The sequence below is a fragment of the Marmota marmota genome, unplaced genomic scaffold (genome assembly GCF_001458135.2).
Source record: "Marmota marmota marmota unplaced genomic scaffold, marMar, whole genome shotgun sequence".
NCBI lineage: Eukaryota > Metazoa > Chordata > Mammalia > Rodentia > Sciuridae > Marmota > Marmota marmota.
Genome location: NW_026000079.1, coordinates 3,706,831 through 3,726,370, shown reverse-complemented (window position 1 = coordinate 3,726,370; position 19,540 = coordinate 3,706,831). Strand labels below are relative to the sequence as shown.

The 19,540-nt window shown below is 41.6% G+C and overlaps 1 protein-coding gene across 2 annotated transcripts; it reads right to left on the bottom strand.

The window, feature by feature from the left end:
• Positions 1 to 1,488: 1,488 nt before the first annotated feature.
• Gatad2b (GATA zinc finger domain containing 2B) lies at positions 1,489 to 19,306 on the bottom strand. Of its 2 annotated transcripts, none has more exons than XM_015502866.2 (10): positions 18,906 to 19,306; positions 12,799 to 12,928; positions 11,807 to 11,938; positions 11,387 to 11,515; positions 10,900 to 11,070; positions 10,091 to 10,406; positions 7,732 to 7,934; positions 6,317 to 6,427; positions 6,027 to 6,144; positions 1,489 to 5,234 (listed from the first exon to the last, which is right to left on the bottom strand). In XM_015502866.2, exons 1-10 carry the CDS (start codon positions 19,238 to 19,240, stop codon positions 5,101 to 5,103), a joined length of 1,779 nt encoding a protein of 592 aa, XP_015358352.1. In that variant the 5' UTR covers positions 19,241 to 19,306; the 3' UTR covers positions 1,489 to 5,100. The 2 variants fall into 2 exon arrangements, with proteins under 2 accessions (XP_015358352.1, XP_015358353.1); XM_015502867.2 differs by having other exon boundaries at positions 10,091 to 10,403.
• Between the last annotated feature and the right edge of the window lie 234 nt (positions 19,307 to 19,540).

Below are 19,540 nucleotides of genomic sequence, written 5' to 3'. Positions count from 1 at the left end.
CCCTGTTCAGGGAAGGCCATTTCCCATCCCACCTCCCTGCTCCCCACCCCACCCCAAACCCCAATCCATCCTTCCACCTTCACCAAGGCCTCACCCATCATCCTGTACCTCTCCAGGCTTTACCAGCCAGGAAGTTAGAGAGTGGGAGTACTCAGCCCAGGCTAAGGGAAACTGAGCCCCTGAAGACGACAGACTGTGAAAAAGCTGCCTTTAGGGGTTCAGACTGGAACTGAGGGAAGGAAAGATGTGGGCTCTTGCATTTTGTCACCAAGACGACAGGGGAAGTTCAATATCCTGTAGCTCACAAAGGAAGTAACTAGACCAAACACTGGGCATCCAAGGTCAACCATCCTTAAGGGCTTTGTAGTTGGTTGAGATGGGCTTGGGGCCTGATCCCTGCTCTCAATTAGAAACACGAGGGCAAAGATATCACTGGTCTAACTGCCCTCCTGAACATCACTCTGCCACCTCTTACAAAAAACCTTAAAGCAAGGGACTGACTGCCAGCTCTCCAAGGGCATTGTCACATATGTAACTACTTCAACATTAGTCGCTTTCATTTCCTCCCTATTGTCTCAGCCCAACATTTCCTTCACCTCAAGCTGATTTCTGTTTTTGGCAGGAGGGAAGGAAGCTCAGAACCTCAACACTGGTGGCCAGATGATTTCATCCTTCACAGATTAAAACAAACAAACAAAAAAACCGGAGACCCACAAAAATAACACTACCAAAGAGCACACAGCCAAGTTAGGAGACCCTAGGTCTCCAGGCCATGTCACTCTTTGTACTGGTGTTTATCTTTATTTAATATTCTCCACAGTCCTGGACAAATCGTTCCAGCATTCACAGGAACCCAACCTCACCTCAATTCATAGTCTAAAACTGTGCAGATAGCTGTGGCTCTCAAAAGGTGAGACCTCCTAAGGGGGTCCTTTCTTCCTACCATCCCCTGACAATTCATCTTCAAAGGTCCATTAGACTAGGTTCTTTCTTTTTGTGGGGGGGGGGTGAGATGGGGGAAATCCCTTGCATAAGAAAGCTTGACACTGAATTTTGTTATATAGGTATATTGTATATATGCTGATGCAATCAGAGGGAAAAAAAACAGTGCAAATACAATTACAATTCATAATAATACTTGGTTTCGATGCCCCCGGGGAACTGCCCCATTCCTCGGCTGCCTCCCAAACCCCAGCACTTCCCCACAGTATCAACCTAATGCTGGGGGGCAGGGAGGGTGGGCAGGTTAGGGTAGGGAGTGGGCTCTGCCAAGGCAGTGCTGGTGACCCGGAGGGACTACTCCAGGGTGGGGAGGCAAGGCACAAATTAGGGGTGGGGTTGGAGCAGCTGCCAGTCTCAGTGTGCTGGGCCCGGCCCACTCCCCTACCCACCCTCCACAGCCCTGCCTCCCTACCCCCTCCCCTTCCCCAGAAACCCTTTTGCACGGATCATACACAAACGGGCACATTACAAAATGACATAACACAGTTTCACAATATCCATGGCTAGGGCTTTTTTTTTTTTTCTCTTTTTCAGGTTTTTTTTTTTTCTACACAATGTACAATTCCTTTTAAATGGATCAAGAAATAGCTTATATACACGAATGAGTCCTTGTTATAACATCTCGGCAGCAAATATCATAAGCTAATGAAGATCTTGATGAGAGGGAAGGGAGCCTAGGACTGGGATGGGGTAGGGTGTGTGGAGAGAAGGGTTATGCCTTCGGGAGAAATGGGGAGAAAAGGGAATGGTTGGGGAAAAGGAACAAAAGTAAAATATCAAGAAGCATCTTTACAAAGCAGTTCTACAGCTAATTCCTTTCAAAGGGAAAAGGAAAGGTAACCAAAGCAGGAGAACATTTATCTGTGTCTTTAAAAAAAAAAAAAAAAAAATGTCTACCATACATAAATCCAAAAATGTGGGGGAAATACTTATTCCAGAGATGGAGGGAGTCCAGATGCTGTGGTCAAGTGACAAAATAAAACTGACAAATAAGGACCTCTGTCTCCCAGTTTTACCCAAGTCTGACCACTAATCCACCTGTCTCAGGTTTCTAGGGAGTTAAGACACCATCCATGAATGAGTGCTTTTAGTGCCACTGGGTCTGGAGGAAGCCAGGCACAACTTGTGGGACCCTCACTCTAATAATACCTGGGAACTCAAAGGTCCAGGGTAAAGGACAACTCTGTGAACACAAGGTCTTTCCTCCCATCCTCAGGGCACAGGATTAGTGTCTACAAAGCCTAGGGATGATAGCAACACTAGACTTGGAGGGAACGAGACAATCAGATGAAAAAGCAGAGACTTGAGGAAGACAGAAGATGGGGAGAAGGAAGGTGGGGAGTGGAGGCTAATGCTTTACCATGATTAAGGAGAACTTGCCCCATCACTAATCCTTGGGAAGGGTATGAAGATGGGGTGGAGAGGGTAAGAAATCAAACCTCAGCAATTGAACAAAGGGTCACAGAGCTATACTAGTTAATAAGCAGCGTCTATGTAATCGACCCAGAGGGGATTAAAACAGGGAAGATTCTACCCTCTCCCCTATGGTCTCAGCACCTAAGCAGACACGGGACTATGGGCTTTCCTTCCCCACCACTCCCCATCTCTACACATCTTACTTCCAAATCCCATTTAAGGTGGCCTGGCTCCCAGGGCAGGGACTCAGCTCAGGGCAGGGACAGCCCCCAGCCAGAAGGTATTGCACATTCTCTGTTCCTAACTTTTAATCTCAACTGACAAACTTGGGCACCTTGTACCTCTGAGCACCTCTGAGCTGGGGGTCAGGGAGACATAACAGAAATGGCACTTCATCATGGGGTGGGGGAGGCTAGACAGACATGCCACAAGGCAAAATGACTTGTAGGAAAAACATGAAGGGGGAAAAAAAAAAAAAAAGCTTCCAATTTTGTGGAAGAGAGAAAAGCAAAACCAAACGATTTATCCAGTGCTTTCAAAGCACAGAGGGCAAAGAAAAGATGTAAGAATATATCTTTATATATATATATATATAATTTTAAAATAATCCCAGACCCAGTTCCATTAACCCCCCTCCCTCTCCCACCACTTACAGTCAGGGGTATGACATTCCCCAGAAAAATACTCGAAACGACCTGACACTACCTGGTACTAGCGTCTAGCTTTCAGATCATTTCACCACTTGGGGAGCCCAGACACTGGCTGTATCTCTGCTCCTTTATTAAGTGCTCAATGAAATTTGGGGGAAGGTAGGAAAGAAAAAAAGCCAGGATGGCCCGTAGGGCCAGTATAATCACCCTCAGTGGCACTGGGGTGTGGGGAGTAGAGGCCAGAGTGGGGGACTAAGCCTGATTTCAGCTCCTTTTCCCACCCTACCCCCAAATTTTATGGGGAAGATGTGCAGTTTGTGTGTATGTGTTAATTTTAAAAGTGCCTTTTTACTTTAAAAAAATTATTTAATTTTAAAAAATAAAAACGAGGGAACTTCCTCAGGTGGCTTTCAAGGGCAAAATATTAACTCCTCACACCACTCTGCTAACAGCGTCCCCAGCGCACTCTGGCAGCTTCTGGAGCTGGAGAGGCAGGTGGGTGTCAACTACCGAGGAGGGCAGAAACCCTTCCTTTTAAGGGCCTTCCCTTACCTCAAAAAACAGCCTGGTCCGTACCCCCTTCCCCCACAGTGTGGGCAAATGGGATGCTAATCTCCCTAATCCCCAGAACAGCAACATTGCACAATTCAATTCATTCTCTACATTAGTAGCACTTAAGAAAAAAACAAAAACAAAAGAGCAAAATTAATAGAATGGGGGGCGGGGGCGGGAGAAAGACAACACTTGTAGAGCAGAGGTCCAGAGTTGGTCTTGACAGTGAGCTGTTTGGCATCAAGCAGCTGGTTCTGCAGTCCGTGCAGCACAGTCAGGGCAGGACTCCAGGCTGATTAGGGCCCTTTCTCTTACCTCCCTGCACTTAGAGGGTGAAGGACAGACAAATGTATGACTTTCAACTGCTAGGAGAGAAATCTCTTCTTCTATTTTCAACTTTTGTCACTTGACTCATTCATACTCACATAACTTCTAGGACACCAGCAAAAAAACAGCCTGGGAACAACCAGGGGCTGTAGTTAGCGGGGGGAAGATTAGGATTTTTAAAAAGGGAGTGAGAGTGGGGTGGAGGGACAATTTTACAAAGGAAATTAGATGAAGCTATTTTGGGCTAGTTGGCTTGGAACAGACTTCCATACCCCTGGGGTCAGGAGACCAACTGTATTCCTCCAGCATCCAGAGGCCAGGACCTGGTCTCAGTCCTCCTTGGCTTATCATTATGCTAACTATCATACTTCTTTCTTCTCCTTTCCTAAGTAAATTCCAGGGTAGTTGTTTTAAAGCTTCTCCTTGCAGGTTCTTTCCTTTCTTTCTTAGAGCCAAACATCAATACTAAAACACTGTCTCCTAAATTGCCCATCCCCAAAACACCCACAGCTAGGGTGTTAATCCTCCTTGCTTGATGCCACTCACCCCACAACTCAGGTTAAGTGCATTCAAAATCTTTGCCCCTAATACTCCCAGTCACGTCCTACTTGGCAGCTGAGGATCCTACTGCAATCTGCAATGCTCCTATCATTGAACTGAATGTCATTGTGTTTATTAAAAAAAAAAAAAAGAGAGAGAGAGGGAGGGAGGGAGGAAGGAAAAAGAAAAAGACTGGGGGGGGGGGAAGAAAGGTTTAACCGTCCACTGAACAAAGGGAGGACACACAGTATAATTAAAAATGATAATAATTGTAGCATAAAACAAACTTTAGAAACACACGTCAGAGGGCTTAAATTCTCCCCAGGACCTCCTTCTGACTTCTATCAGAGGCAAAGATCCACCTCACTGTTAAAAGAAAATCAAAGAGAAGATAGAGCGGCAGGAGAACAGATCGCAGCAGTGAATAAAGGGGAGGTGGCAGGGCAGGGCGTGTGTTTTCTTGTTGATTTCTATTTTTTGTCTTCTGTTTTTCAGTTTTGCTTTCCGTGTATGGTAGGCACCAGTACAGGCACTGCATGCGACGGAAGTTGGGGGTAACGGGAGAGGAAAGGGTAAAGGATTCAAGGTTGGGGTAGTACAAGTGGAACAGGCGTTATTTCTGTCCACTGATGGACTGCGATATAGACCGGGGAGGGATCATGTCTAAAAGGTATTCACGCTGTCGGTCTGCCAAACTGGGGGCTTTGTGTCCTCCAATGCCAGTGTTCAAATATGCAATGTTGACACCTAGACCCAGGAGAGAAAAATGGAAAGGTATTAAAAGAGGAAATGACACTGCCTTCAGTACTATACTTTGGGGCTGCAGATTTGGAGATGGGGAGGGAACACCAGAGTTTAACTACATCTATCTATGCTTGGGCTAGCTTTATTTCTTTTCTTTCTTTTTGAATATTTTTTTAGTTGTAGATGAACACAATACCTTTATTTATTTATTTGTATGCAGTGCTGAGGATTGAATCCAGTGCCTCACACATGCTAGGCAAGTGCTCTACCACTGAGCTAGAGCCCCATCCCCTAGCTTTATTTCAATAGCAACTACCCTCTTATTCCAGCTTTAGGGAAAGAGATCTTCCTGAAATTTTAATTCTACTAGGAATAACGAACACATTCCTGATGACAGAGGACAGATCGATAAAACAGCGGTGAGAGAAAAATGATAAAGAGATGGAATCACTGAATCTGCTCTGATTTGGGGGCCAATGATTGTGAAGAAGCAACACTGGATCAGTTAAACAGGTTAGTTGGCCCAACTCTCCTAGCTAAGAGAGATCGATAACCACTTGCTCACTGAAGGCACATTAGATATTAAAATTTATAATGTTAGGGACTGTCGATTTCAACACCAAAACTGTAGTGTACCATGGCTGGAACATAATACAAATTTAGCAAACATCTGCTAAATAACAAAACAGTGAGGAGGTATACCCTAAGGAAAAAAGGCAAAGGAAGGAACAATTCACCTAACAGGGCTACTAGAATTGTGCCCCCTAGGAATGTTCTCAGAGCAGCCCCTCTTACCTGGCATACCAAGGAGGCCACCTGGCACAGACAACTGGGGAGCCTGTGCAAAGTTTGAAAGCATGGAGCGGGCAGATGTGGGAATGCCACGCTGGAGGCTGCTCTGGGGCTGTGGAGCCTGCAACAACGAGGAGACAGTTAGTACAACCTTGTCACAGTGGAAAGTTAAGTGGGAGGCAAAGATCTAGGAATAGAGACAAACAGTATGGTTTTCCTCAGAAAAAAGGACCAACGGGGATAAATGGCTGACAAACCCTGAGAGAAATCAGGATCAGGGGAAAGTTCCTCACCTGCCTAAGTGTATGATGTCTCATGATGGTCTCTTGTTTACTGACACTGGACACAGCTGGAGCCGTAGTAGGGGAAAGGGCTGCCTGCTGCTGTAATCGCTGTTCGATCTCCTGTTGGGAGTCATCAGACCAAGTCATCAGATCAAGCACCCAGTTTCCTAATCAGAACCTGAAGGAAGGTCTTATCGGTAATGTTTACAGTCAGATGAGGGAGATGGAAAAAGAAAAATAGTTTGATGGGGTGGCTACTTTGAGATCTCTGGTGACACGCGACCTACATGTCTCACTTATTGAGGGAGGCCTCTCCCTAGGAAAGCTGGATTTCTGAGGGTAACTGGAGGAAGCTGGGTGGTGGCCATGGGCTGACTAACGTAGTTAAGTCTGATGAATTGCTGACGTTTTATTTTTTAATTCCTATTTTCCAGAAGGTCCATGATGTTACCCAGACAAAGGACTCTGATGGGTGCTGGAGTGGGAAATGAGATAGTGAAAAGGATCTAAACTTCCCAACTTTCCTTTCCCAAAATATTCTCATTCTATAACTACGACAGGAGATGATCACATATTCTAACACCACTACTCTTCACTGGGCTTCTTCATAATCTTTTCTTTCCTTTGTCATTTCTTTGTCAAGTATAGACCACAGATAATTAATTCTCTGAGAGAGTGTTCTAGTACAAATATAAATCCCTCCCACCAAAATCCCCCCCTTTTTTGGTAGAGGGGATTGAACCCAGGGGTGCTTAACCACTCATCCACATCCCCCAGCCCTTTTAATTCTGAGACAAGGTCTCTTTAAGATGCTTAGGGCCTCATTAAGTTGCTGAGGTTGACCGTGAATTTGAAATCCACCTTCCTCAGCCTCCCAAGTCATTATTAGGCATGTACTACCATGCCTGGCTAAAACCTGTTTGAGGAGAAAATGAATTTGAGAATACAGAAACTTCTTTAGTGTTATGGAAAAATCAAGACTCTCTTTTTGCTGGGGGACCAGGGGTACTCAACCACTGAGCCACATCCCCAGCCCTAATTTGTATTTTATTTAGAGACAGGGTCTCACTGAGTGCTTAGCACCTCACTGTTGCTGAGGCTGGCTTTGAACCTAGGATCCTCCTGCCTCAGCCTCCTGAGCTGCTGGGATTACAGGTGTGTGCCACCATGCCCTCTCAAGCCTTCTGTTTCTTTCTCTTAACTTCAGACATATGTTACTATGCCCTTACCCAATCAGAAATAGTCAAATGGAAATGCGAATGACAGAATGATAAAGAGGGGGGAATAAAAAGAAATTTAGGTCTCCAGGTCCAGAGGTCTGTGGGGATCACTTGGGTAATGGATAATTCCCCAATCTAGAAGCAACAACCCTTTGGGAAAAACAAACCTACAGGTGGTTGGTGAGTAGAAATCAGAATTCTTACCTGTTCCTGCTGTAGGGCTTTAACAAAAGCATTTTTCAGCCGGTTGGTGTGTTCAGCTTTTAGAGCCTTCTTCTGGTTGGAGGTCATACACTGTTCACACAGAATCTTACCATTCTTTTCTTGCTTCCAGTGAGGGGTGAAATCTGTGCGGCACTGGGCACATACAAAGGGTTCGACCCGCAGAAGTGAGGCACAGCTTTTGCCTAGATGTCAACAAAAATAATAATCAGTGGTTTCCTATTTCCTATCTCCTCTGTTTCTCTTCATCAAATAGATCTTTTCCAGTTGTTTTTCTGCTGAATTAAAGATGTGTCCATCTACAACTAAAAAAAGTTTTTATAAAAAATACAATTTAGAAAAACTTATTTCACTTAACTGTAACATCACTTTATAAGGAGTTTAGACAGTACCACCCTCGTTTACAAACAAGGAAACTAAGGCTAAGAAACACAGCTCCTTTAACTGACAGTGCTGGGATAAGAATCATGTTTTCTGATTTCCTTGTATATTACATTGAGAAGAAAATGCAGTGTCAATTCAGAATCTAAGTACTCCATCTAACTCGACCAGTACTGGGGATCAACTTAGGGCCTTGCACTTGCACAAGCACTCTACCACTGAGCTTCAACTTCAGCCCTTTTTTAAAATTTTAGTTTGAGACAGGGTCTTGCTAAGCCGAGGCTGGCCTCAAACTTACAATCCTCCTACCTCAGCTGCCCTAGTAGCTGAGTTTATAGGCTTGTGCTACCCAAGCCTGGTTTAACCAATACTTCTTGCTTCTTAGCATCTCCTTACTTCATAGTGTACTTGTTCCTGTTTTATATACATTTACAATTTTGTGTTATCTATGTGCATTGGTGACTTCATGATCTGTTTAGAGCCAATACTGAGTCCTCTAGGTACATTCCACCATTCTAAGGTGTCCCCATAAATACATGTTTGGAAATTTAAGCTTAATAACTTGTTATTAGCCACACTAATAGAAGTTCTATTCATCACATTGTGCATGTGTCATGATATGATATTAGTAGGCTGTTCAGTACTGCCTTATAGTTTTATGTGGTCATATTTGGTTATTCACATCAGTGTGTATATTTCCTCAACTATAAGCATTCAAAAGGCAGGAACCAAATAATTCAGCACAGGGTTAAGGATGTAGCTCAGCTGGCAAAGTGCTTATCTAGCAATGCACAAGCCTTGGGTTCAATCCTCAGCACCACAAAAACAAAAACGAATCACCATTTGACCCAGTCATACCACTCCTAGGTTTATAGCCAAAGGACTTAAAATCAGCATATTTCAGTAACACAGCCATATCAATGTTTATAGCAGCTCAATTCACAATAGCTAAACTATGGAACCAACCTAGGTACCCTTCAACAGATGAATGGATAAAGAAACTAGAATATATATACACAATGGAATATTACTCAGCCTTAAAGAAAAATAAGTCATGGCATTTATCAGTAAATGGATGGAACTGGAGAATATTATGCTAAGCAAAATAAGCCAATCCCAAAGAACCAAAGGCCAATGTTTTCTCTAATATGTAAATGCTAATTCAAAATAGGGGGTGAGGGAGAAGAGAGGTATTTTAGTCTAGACAGAGGGCAGTGAAGGGAGGTAAAGGGGTGTGGGGAATGATAGAACGAATCTGACATTATACCCTATATGCATATATGATTACAAGACCTGTGTAACTCTACATCACGTACAACCAGAAGAATAAGAAGTTATACTCCATTTATGTCTGATGTATCAAAATGCATTCTACTGTCATGCATAACTAATTAGAACAATAAAAATAAAACAACAACAACAACAGCAAAAAAATCAGCACAAAGCCACACTAATAGAAGTTCTATTCATCACTTTGTGCATGTGTCACGTGAGGTATCTTATTTTTGATATGTGGTGCTGAGGACTAAACTGATGGCCTCAGGCACTGCTCGGCACTGCTGAGCTATACCCCTGTCCAGCTAGGCACCATTTCAAGATCTAAATAATACACTGAAAAAATATAAAAGATATATAAATGGGCTGGGGTTGTGGCTCAGTGGTAGAGTACTTGCCTAGCATGTGTGAGGCACTGGGTTCGATTCTCAGCACCACATATAAATAGATAAGTAAAATAAAGGTCATGGAAAAAAAAAAGGATATATAAAATACAAACACACTACATGCACACAAAGCTCTCTGGATACTGTTTCCAAACAATCTATAAGTGATGGTAGGTGGTTTGGCAATAGTAAGGAAAGATTATTTAACATTACATAGTACTATGTGATACTCTGCCTATGCCAATCAGGCCTGGCAACCTCTTGCTTAGATAGAGACTGACCTGAGGAAATAGTCTTACCTTGGCTGTCAATGACACTCTGTACGACTTCTTCCAAGCCTACCATGTAGATGAACTCACTATTGGCTGCACTAGGCAGGAAGTGAAGCAAGGGAGCAGGAGGTTTTGGAGGTGGGATCTCCAGGAGTGTCTTTTCCAGCTGTTTGCGAAGGGCCAATTTGGCTGCAGCCTGTGAGTTGGCAGCATCGGTCATGGCGCTGGGGCTAGGAAGTGGTGAGGACACTCTGTTCACGGTTCCTGGCTGGATATGGGAGGCAAGGTTCATATAGATAGCGGAGGATGTTGTGCGCTGACAGGGAACAGAAGAACTTGACTGCTGAAACAGATTGAGATGATGTATCAGTGACGGTTGGTATGTGGGAGACCAATTCTTGCTTTTTATCAAAGGTTAATATCTGATCCTCGTCTGGACTGCTTCATTTCCTCAAAATACAAAGTATTCAACTTATTCATTGAAAGAGAACTCTGGCATATAGGAAAAAAGGATGATGATGTTTATGAGCTAAACTGACAAAAGAGGAAAAAATGGGATTCTGTCATGCTTCCTTGTGCTTTTTTTTACCTAGGTCCATTTCTTTCTCTTAAGCAGATTTTTCGCTAATTCAGCTCTGCTATATAAGCTATCTTTTTTTCCCCACTACTATTTTCATAACTCCTCAAAGCTTCCACTTTGGAAAATGAATTCTATTCAAGCTCCACCTAAATCAACCTTGTTTCTCTATGTACAAAAACTAAAAACCTTTGGCCCATTCAACAAGAAAAGCAAATAAAAAATTTCTGTTTCCACATTAGGTAGGGCTCTTTCTTACCGGTTGATAATTGATGGCGGGATTCATATTGGGTGTTGTGGTACGTACAAGGCCAGGCTTAGGCGGCCCCCGTTGACCCTGTAGCTGGGCTGGATTTGGTGCGATAACGCGTTGAGACATCAACATGTGTGGAAGGGTGGTATTGGTCGCTGAACGGATGACACTATGACCCTGAAGGGGAAGATGAGGAAAAGAACCAGTCACAAGTAGTATAATGCTCCATAAAATGCAAACGGGAAAACTGAATAAAACCACTGGAACGTAACACAGACTTGATAAATTTATCCTATAGAGCCTTAGATGAAATTATCAACTCATTAGTGGCTAGAAAGTCCTTGGCTGTTTGGTATAAACTAATTCTATATGGCTGGACAGTTAGAAAAAGTATGAACCCTCTCTAGAGAAGTTAGAGATTCTCTAGAGAAGAAAAAACAGAAGAGGATAGGCAGGGTACTCCAACACTAAGATCCTACTATGTATCACATACCTGTAATGTTCTCAAATTTTGAGGTTCCCCTTGTGCTCCAGGCCGGGAGGGAAGCTTGGATAAGCCCTGCTGTCCCACATGTGCAGGAGATGGCTGAACAATAGATGCTGCATTTTGTACAACTGGAGTCTGGGAGAATGAAGAGAAAATAAGACTGCAGAAAAGGACAATAATCAAAAATTGACTTTGGTGCATTTTTTAGACTTTTAAATTTCCTTTTCAGTACAAAGCTCCTGTTGACCAGGAGGAAAAACAGAATTCACACACACACACACACACACACACTACTCTTAGAGACTAAAACCTGTGGAACCAGAGGATAATGAGCCACAAAATTAAATCTACCAGGGGTAGGGAGTCTACTCTCAAACCAGTTTTTCTTCTTCTTTCCCCTAGTCCTTTATTTCTAGGGCACATTACCTTTTGGACTACATTCTCTTTCTGTAGCTGACTCTGTCTCAGTTTCTTTAACAGCACCAGTCGGGCTTCTTCCAATCGTAGCTCATCCCTCAGCTGCTTGATGAGCTGCTGCCGTTCCTCAATGCCTTTCCCCTAAGTAAACATGGAGACTGTTAGAGTAGCAGGTACCCAGAATCCTTTTCTGCAAGAGATAATTGTATTTCTCAGGTCTGAAACTTTCATCTTCTGAAAGAAGCAAATGTAGTAATGGGGTTGTTATCTTTGTATCCCTGGGGAATGCATAATTCCTGGCATTCAGTATGTACTCAAAAAATGCTTATAGATTGAAAGGACAGACCATGTATAAATGCTAATCAGTCAGATTCCTGGCAAAATAGAAAGACCAAAGGGAGACCCTGTTTTCTTTCAACATGTTTTCTAAAATCTAAAAGCCACAATTCTCTAAGAAGCTCTTCATATTTTGAGATTCTACATAAAGTATAAAGTGTATTCCCTTCTAGCCAAGTGTTTATGTGACTTGAATTGTAAGGTTTTGTTTTCATTTTCCAAAAATGAATCCTACTGAGTATAATGGCTTATATATACATGCTTTTTCAAACTATCTTCTCCACTTGATTATAACAGTTCCCTCTTAAAGGGCATACCCCTGAAGTTCAGTATCATCACAAAGAATTTCCATCAATAGGTAGTTATTTAGATTCAAAAAGTAAACAGTGAAAAACAAAAGTAGGGCCAGGAGTGATGGCACATGCCTGTGATCCCAGCTACGCAGGAGGCTGAAGCAGGGAGATCACAAATCTGAGGCCAGCCTTGGCAATTTAGCAAGCTCTGTCTCTAAATAAAAATGAATAAGTAAAGAAGGGTTGGGGATGTATGTCAGTGGAACAGTACTCCTAGGTTCAATCCCTAGTACCACAAACAAACAAAAAGAACTAGGACTCTTACGGAATTAAAGAGAGTAGAAGGAGCTGGAAATAAATCTTTCCTTTTACCTTAAACATCTCCAGGTTTGCTGCTTTGAGTCTTTCCTCCATTCGGGAGCTGGAACGAGGACTGGAAGCCTCATTGTCAGACAAAACAATGATATCTGGAGAGGGAGTTAGCCTTCCTCGGTCTGGCTCACTAGACAAGAAAAGGAAAAATTACAGCATTTTCAACATTGAAGGTTTAATAAAAAAGTTAACAGAATTTTTTTTTTTTTTTCCTACACTGAACAAAAAAAAATCCAAGAGAATCCAAGGTCTGGGACACTGAACTCCTAGGATACCAAAATGTGATGGCAAAAGGGGCTAGGGTTGTAGTTCAGTGCAAGAGCGCATGCCTGGCATGTGTGAGGCAATGGGTTTGATTCTTGGCACCACATATAAATAAATAAAGTTAAGGCCCATCAACAACTAAAAAACATTTAAAACAATAACAACAACAACAAAAATCTTAGCAAGGCATTTTCCTCATCTAAATTCCTCATAGAAGGGGCTGTGGCTGTGGCTATTTGCCAGGCATGTGTGAGGCGCTGGCTTTGATTCTCAGCACCGTGTATGAATAAATAAAAAATAAAGGTCTATCAACAACTACAAAAATTTATTTTAAAAAATTCCTTATAGAGGATTCAGGCACAAAGATACAAGGAATTAGGTATAAGAGATAAATGTTTTTGTCACAGATTTTAATTTTAATCTAACTCTCCTTTGGGCTATTGTGAGTTACAGGGAGGCTCAAAATGGAAATAGTCCTACAGGGAAGACAGTGGTAAGATGTTAGAGCCTAGCCATCTATCATGGGTACGGATGATAGCTGATAAGGAAGCAGCTCATTATAACAACAACAACATGGTCCTGGCTAACCTAGGGCTTATAGGAAAGGAGGATATATGAAAACTCCAACGACAGTCTATCCCGTTAAGAGGAGGTACTGAAGAGTAGGCAAAAGGTGTTGTTCGTGGCTTGAGAATATGAACACTGCCGATTATAAAGTCTACAATCTTCTGGGAAAGGACCGACCCTCCAGAAGTAAATACACATTGACTTTCTAGAGTATTATGTAGCACTCTCCCCCAGAAAGAAACTGACCAGAAATTACTTTGACATCTAAATCTTTCACAATGGCTCATATTCCTAACCCTATTTCTTTCTTTCTTTTTTTTTTTTTAATATTTTTTAGTTGTAGTTGATACAATACCTTTATTTTATTTATATGTGGTGCTGAGGATGGAACCCAGGGCCTCGCACATGCCAGGTGAGCGCTCTAATGCTGAGCCACAACCCCAGCCCCTAATCTTATTTCTTAGACAAGCTGGGGTTAGCCTTTTTTCTGTAAAGTAATGAATAATGGCACTTAGTGCTTAACATCTAGCTAATACAAGAATCCTGGAAACTCTTGATTGCCTTAGATCCAAATTATTGACTATATCTTCTAACTCTCTTCTCATTTCCAAGATCAATTCCCAGACTCTACTTTTTGAGACTGTTCTGGGAGCACATAGGTCTATAGCAAATTTTAAAATTTGTTCTAATAAGTTATACATGACAGTAAAATGCATTTTGACACACCAGACATAAATGGAGTATAATTCTTATTCTTCTGGTTGTACATGATATAGAGTAACACAGGTCATGTAATCATATATGCACATAGGGTATAATGTCAGATTCATTCTACTATCATTCCTACCCCCATACCCCCTCTTCTCTCTTCACTCCCCCCTGTCTAGCCCAAAGTACCTCTATTCTACACACCTCCACCCCATTGTGATTTAGCATCTGCGTATCAGAGAAAACATTTGGTTCTTTGGGATTGGCTTATTTTACTTAGTATAATATTCTACAGTTCCATCATTTCTCTGTGATTTCTCTTGTCTCAGTTACTTTTGGGATATGGAAGCGGTGTTTTCTGTATTGCTGGGATTGAACTGAGGGCCCTTTTCAAGGAAGGTAAGTGCTTTGCCACTGAGCTATGCTCCCAGCCCGTGGAAGCCTTCTGAACAAAGCATATCTGATAGATAGAATGAGCATTTAATTTCTCAATAGGATACATCTGAGTTATTAAAGTCAACCAAGTTTAGGTGAGGAAAGAGAACAGGAGGACAGAGTGAGAATAACTATCTTGTGAACTATCAAGCCTGGATTGCTTTCAACTACAAGCTGAGAATGCAGAGTTACAGAGAAAGAAGCCACTAGAGGGAGAAAAGAGCTTTTCATTTTCTAATCCCAAATTCTTGGAGTAATGGTCAGTCCTAAATAAAGTGCTCAAATTTATTTCTTTGTGTGATTTACTTATCATTTCTATTTTGGAACCATGGATTGAACCTGGGTGTGCTCTACCACTAAGCTGCAACCCCAACCATTTTTTTTTTTTTTTTGAGACAGCCACCTAAGTTGTTCAGGCTGGCCATGAATTTATAATCCTCCTGCCTCAGCCTCCAGAGTTGCTGGAATTACAGGGATGTGCCAAGGCATATCATTACTTATGGTTTCTATATTCCTTCCTACCCTTACCCCTAAGATTAAAATGGGTGAATTCTGAGTAATGGAAGAATTCCCATTCTCTCCTTGATTTGCCATCACCAGTAAGTAGCCTCTCCCCCCAGACCCGGTTTCTCTATATTGGCAGATATCCTCAAACTTCTGAGCTCAAACAATCCTCCTGCCCCAGCATCTCAAATAGCTGGGACTGGAGATGCATACCATTGTGCCCAATTCAGAAGACTTAAAAAACCGTGGCCCTAAATCAAGTGTAGTATCACACACATGTAATCCCAGCTACTTGGGAGACTAAGCCAGGAGGATCCAAGTTCAAGACCAGTATGGGCAACTTAGTGAGACCTTGTCTTAAACTAAACATAAAAATTCTGGTTCTGGCTAGACACAGACATTACGGAAAACTGTTTCTAAGAGTAAAACAATTTTCTTTGGATAGAGGATGTAGATCAGTGGTATAGTGCTTGTCTAGCACACGTATGAGGGCTTTGGTTTGATCCCTAAGCACTGCAAAAAATAAAAAATCAATATTCCTTGTTCAAATTAATATTAACGACTACTGACAAGACTGTTCAGTCCCAAGAAAGGCAGAGACATTCCTGGACGGAGATTTAGAAATTTTATGACATTATCAGAAAGATACATCTGAGAGCCACCCAAAATGATATTTATTCCCAGATACAATCAGACTCACATTAGATAATACAGACAAGGCAAAGCCCAAGTCAGGTCTTGTTCCTCAATTTTTAAAAAGTTTCACCTGGAATTCTAAGCACATTTCTTAGACATTCCAGAGAAAAAAATTACTTTGTTCCTTTCCCAAATGTATCTATGATTTAAAATATTTGTTTTTTATAGTGTTGGGAATTATACTCAGCACCTTATGCATGCATCCCCAGCCCTATTTGGGTTTCTTAAGGATGAAATCTTCCCTATTAGTGAGAGATTATTCAAAGTCCAAGTTGCTAATGAACATCACTTATGACTCAGAAGCTATAAAGCTCCTAATTCTTACCCCCATAGTAAAACCAACTAAAAAGAAAGAGAACTGTTGTTTCTCTAGCATTCCAAAATATGTATAGTACTGGTTTCACAAATATTTATAGATTTCATAGATATTATAACTTGTCCAACTAATGGCAAAATAATATATGCAGGCAGTTATGACATAACTCTCATGTTAAAAATTTCTCCTTCCTTCTGCTTTCAATTTATTTCTTCCTTTTATCCCATAGTTGTTCTTCCTGGGAATTGGTTAATTTTGTTCATTTTTATAGAACAGCTTGGAGCCAATGGAAATAGCTGTTCATATACCTGGAATCCCCAGCTTTTAAAGGATTATGTTTCAAAAGTTCATCATTGGAAAAGAAAATTAATACAATGGTTGGGTTTTCAAGAACAATTCAATTTTCTTTCTTTTAGATGCTCTATTATTGGGCTACATCCTCAACCCCCAAGTCTGACTTTTTAACATATAATGTATATATAATAGTTTAATTCCAACAGCCCTAAGATTTTACCAAAAATCTGTCTATGAAAATGCACTTAAGGGTTTCGGTTTCACATGTGAGGAATCTACCTAGCATTTTGCCTCTTCTTCTTCCCCAATGAAGTGGATTTTAGCCACTTATTCCAGAAGAGTAAGGATGATTAAGGGCAAGTGAGTTGTTCAGTTATATGATCTCATTCACCCAATTCCTTTTGTTCCAAAGAGCTAAAGATTAATCTACTTAACATAATATTCCACTGATACTACCTATAACTTCCAAGGACTTTTCTCCTATTCCAGAAGCATTAGGGAGTTTATCTGAGGTTTAAAAAGGGTTTTTAATACTATTACCAAGAATAATGTTCCCTCATGTGATGTGGTTTAAAATACAGTCCTGGGACAAGGCTTACAAGTAAACATTAAAAAGCAAAGAAACACATCTAAGGTTATAACCAGTCCTTTCTTCTTCCATCTCCATTAGTCCACCTTCTTAAAAATCTTGCTTTGCATCAGTCTAGGACAAAGTCAGCAAGACCTTTTGGAGGGCAAGTCAACATTGAAGAGGAATTCTCATGTCTATTAGCTGTTTCCAAACTTTTTTCTTTCTTCTTGCTACTGGGGACTGAATCCAAGGATGCTTTACCACTGAGCTACATTCCCAGTCCTCTTTATTTATTATTTTAATTTGGGGGAGGGTGTAACTGGGGATTGAACCCAGGAATGCTTTACCACTGAGTCACATCCCCAACCCAGTTTATTTTGAGGCAGGATCATGCTGAGGCTGAACTTTAACTTGAAATCTTTCTGCCTCAGATGCCTGAGTTACCAGGATTACAGGGATGTACCACTGTACCTGGCTCTGCACTAAAAATACTGAGTGTTATTTATTAAAACAAGTTGAACTGAAGCCGGGCATGGTGGCGCACGCCTGTAATCCTAGCAGTTCAGGAGGCTGAGACAGGAGAATTGAAAGTTCAAGGCCAGACTTAGCAAAAGCAAGGTGCTAAGCAATTCAGTGAGACCCTGTCTCTAAATAAAATATAAAAAAAATAGGGCTGGGTGCCCCCGAGTTCAATCTTGGGTACCCCCCAAAAAAGTTGGACTCAGAAAATCAAAGGTTCAATGTTTTCTCTCACATATGGAAGCTAGAGCAAAGTGAGGGGGAGGGAGAGGGGTCAATCTTATGAGATTAGAGTAGGAGGAAAATGAGGGAGAGGGTGGTAGGACAAGACAGAAAAGGCAATGCAGAATGAGTTTGACAAAATTATGCTCTGTATATGTATAAATATACTATGAGGAATCTCACTTTTATGTACATCTACGAAGCACCAATTTAAATATGTACTAATAAAAGCATTAAAAAAAAAAAAAAACCACCCTAAATATTCTTAAAACTAGGGCTGCCAGCATAAGGCCCTGGGTTCAATCCCCAGCACCAAAAACAAAAACAAAAACTAGGGTTGCCTACTCTGTGATCCACTGTCCAGGCTGACTCAACACTCAGCCAGCTCCAGGTAACTTCCCTTAACATGTGCTCTAGTGTCAAGTAATCAACCTTGACAAACACCAAGAAAAAAGGTCTGTAAAAGTGTTTGTGTGTGTAACAGAGCTAAAGTGAGAATATGAGTATGTGTGTTTAAAGGAATGTATATGCATAGGCATATTTAGAAAATGGGAAAAGTGGCACAAAGCAAGAATGTAGAAACTTACCACATGAAGATTTTCTGACATAAGAAAAGCCAGGACCATGCTTTTTGATGTGTCAAAAGCTGAGACTCCATAATAAAAAGATCCTAAAACTTCTGGAATGATCTGAAGGAAAGACTGCTTTTTTCCTTCTTAATACTGCCATAAACTTAGAATGAAGGTGTATATTAATTGGGCTATCAACTCTCTAGTGCTCCCTTTCATCCAGAAATGACCATTTTAAAGGTAAGAACTATGATCATCTCAGCATGGTATAAGTAAATTTGAGACACCTAGGTTCATTTACAAAAAAGGAGGAATTCTGGTAAGATATATCTTCTTTTAAGAGTTGTGGGATGAAAAACACCCTCATTTGAATTCACTCTGTTTTCACAGGCTTAGTTTATGAGAAGACCCTATCTCTGGAGGCTGCTAAACTGAGCCATACCTCCGTCTAGCACTCATATCCACAGGCTCATCATTGATGTTTTCTTTGCCTGGCCTTCCAGCAGTCCTGTTGTCTCCATGAGGCCTGAGATTCCCATTGAGTTTTTCTTCATAACCCTTGACACCACTGCCATCCTGTTTGGTGGGTAACTCATGTGGCACCTCAAGATTTGCCAAATCCTTCCTTTTGAGCAGTGCCAACATTTTCAGACGTTCCATGGCCTCATGCCCCTCCATTTTCAGTCGTTTTGCCAGGACATCATCTCGCTCATCTGCTGGGTCCAAGCTTCGCTTCAAAAGATTCAGTCGAAGAGCATCTTCTGTCATTCTATCCATTCTAAGGAAAGAAAAACACAAGTGAGATCAGAATAAAGTCCTTTAAACATTCCATAAGGGAAGAGAGTGGAGTGGTAAAATTATTAATAAGAATCTTTTTTCTTTGGTGGTGCTGGGGATCAAACTCATGGCCTCACAGAGGCTACGCAAGAGCTCTATCTCTGAGCTACACTCCTGGCCACCATTCCTAAAATGTACATATATGTGTAAATTCAAAAGTTAACTGAGCTAGCTTCCCACACTATACTGTCTTGTAGCATCTATATTACCGCTGAGTCACAACCCCAGCCCTAATTTTGA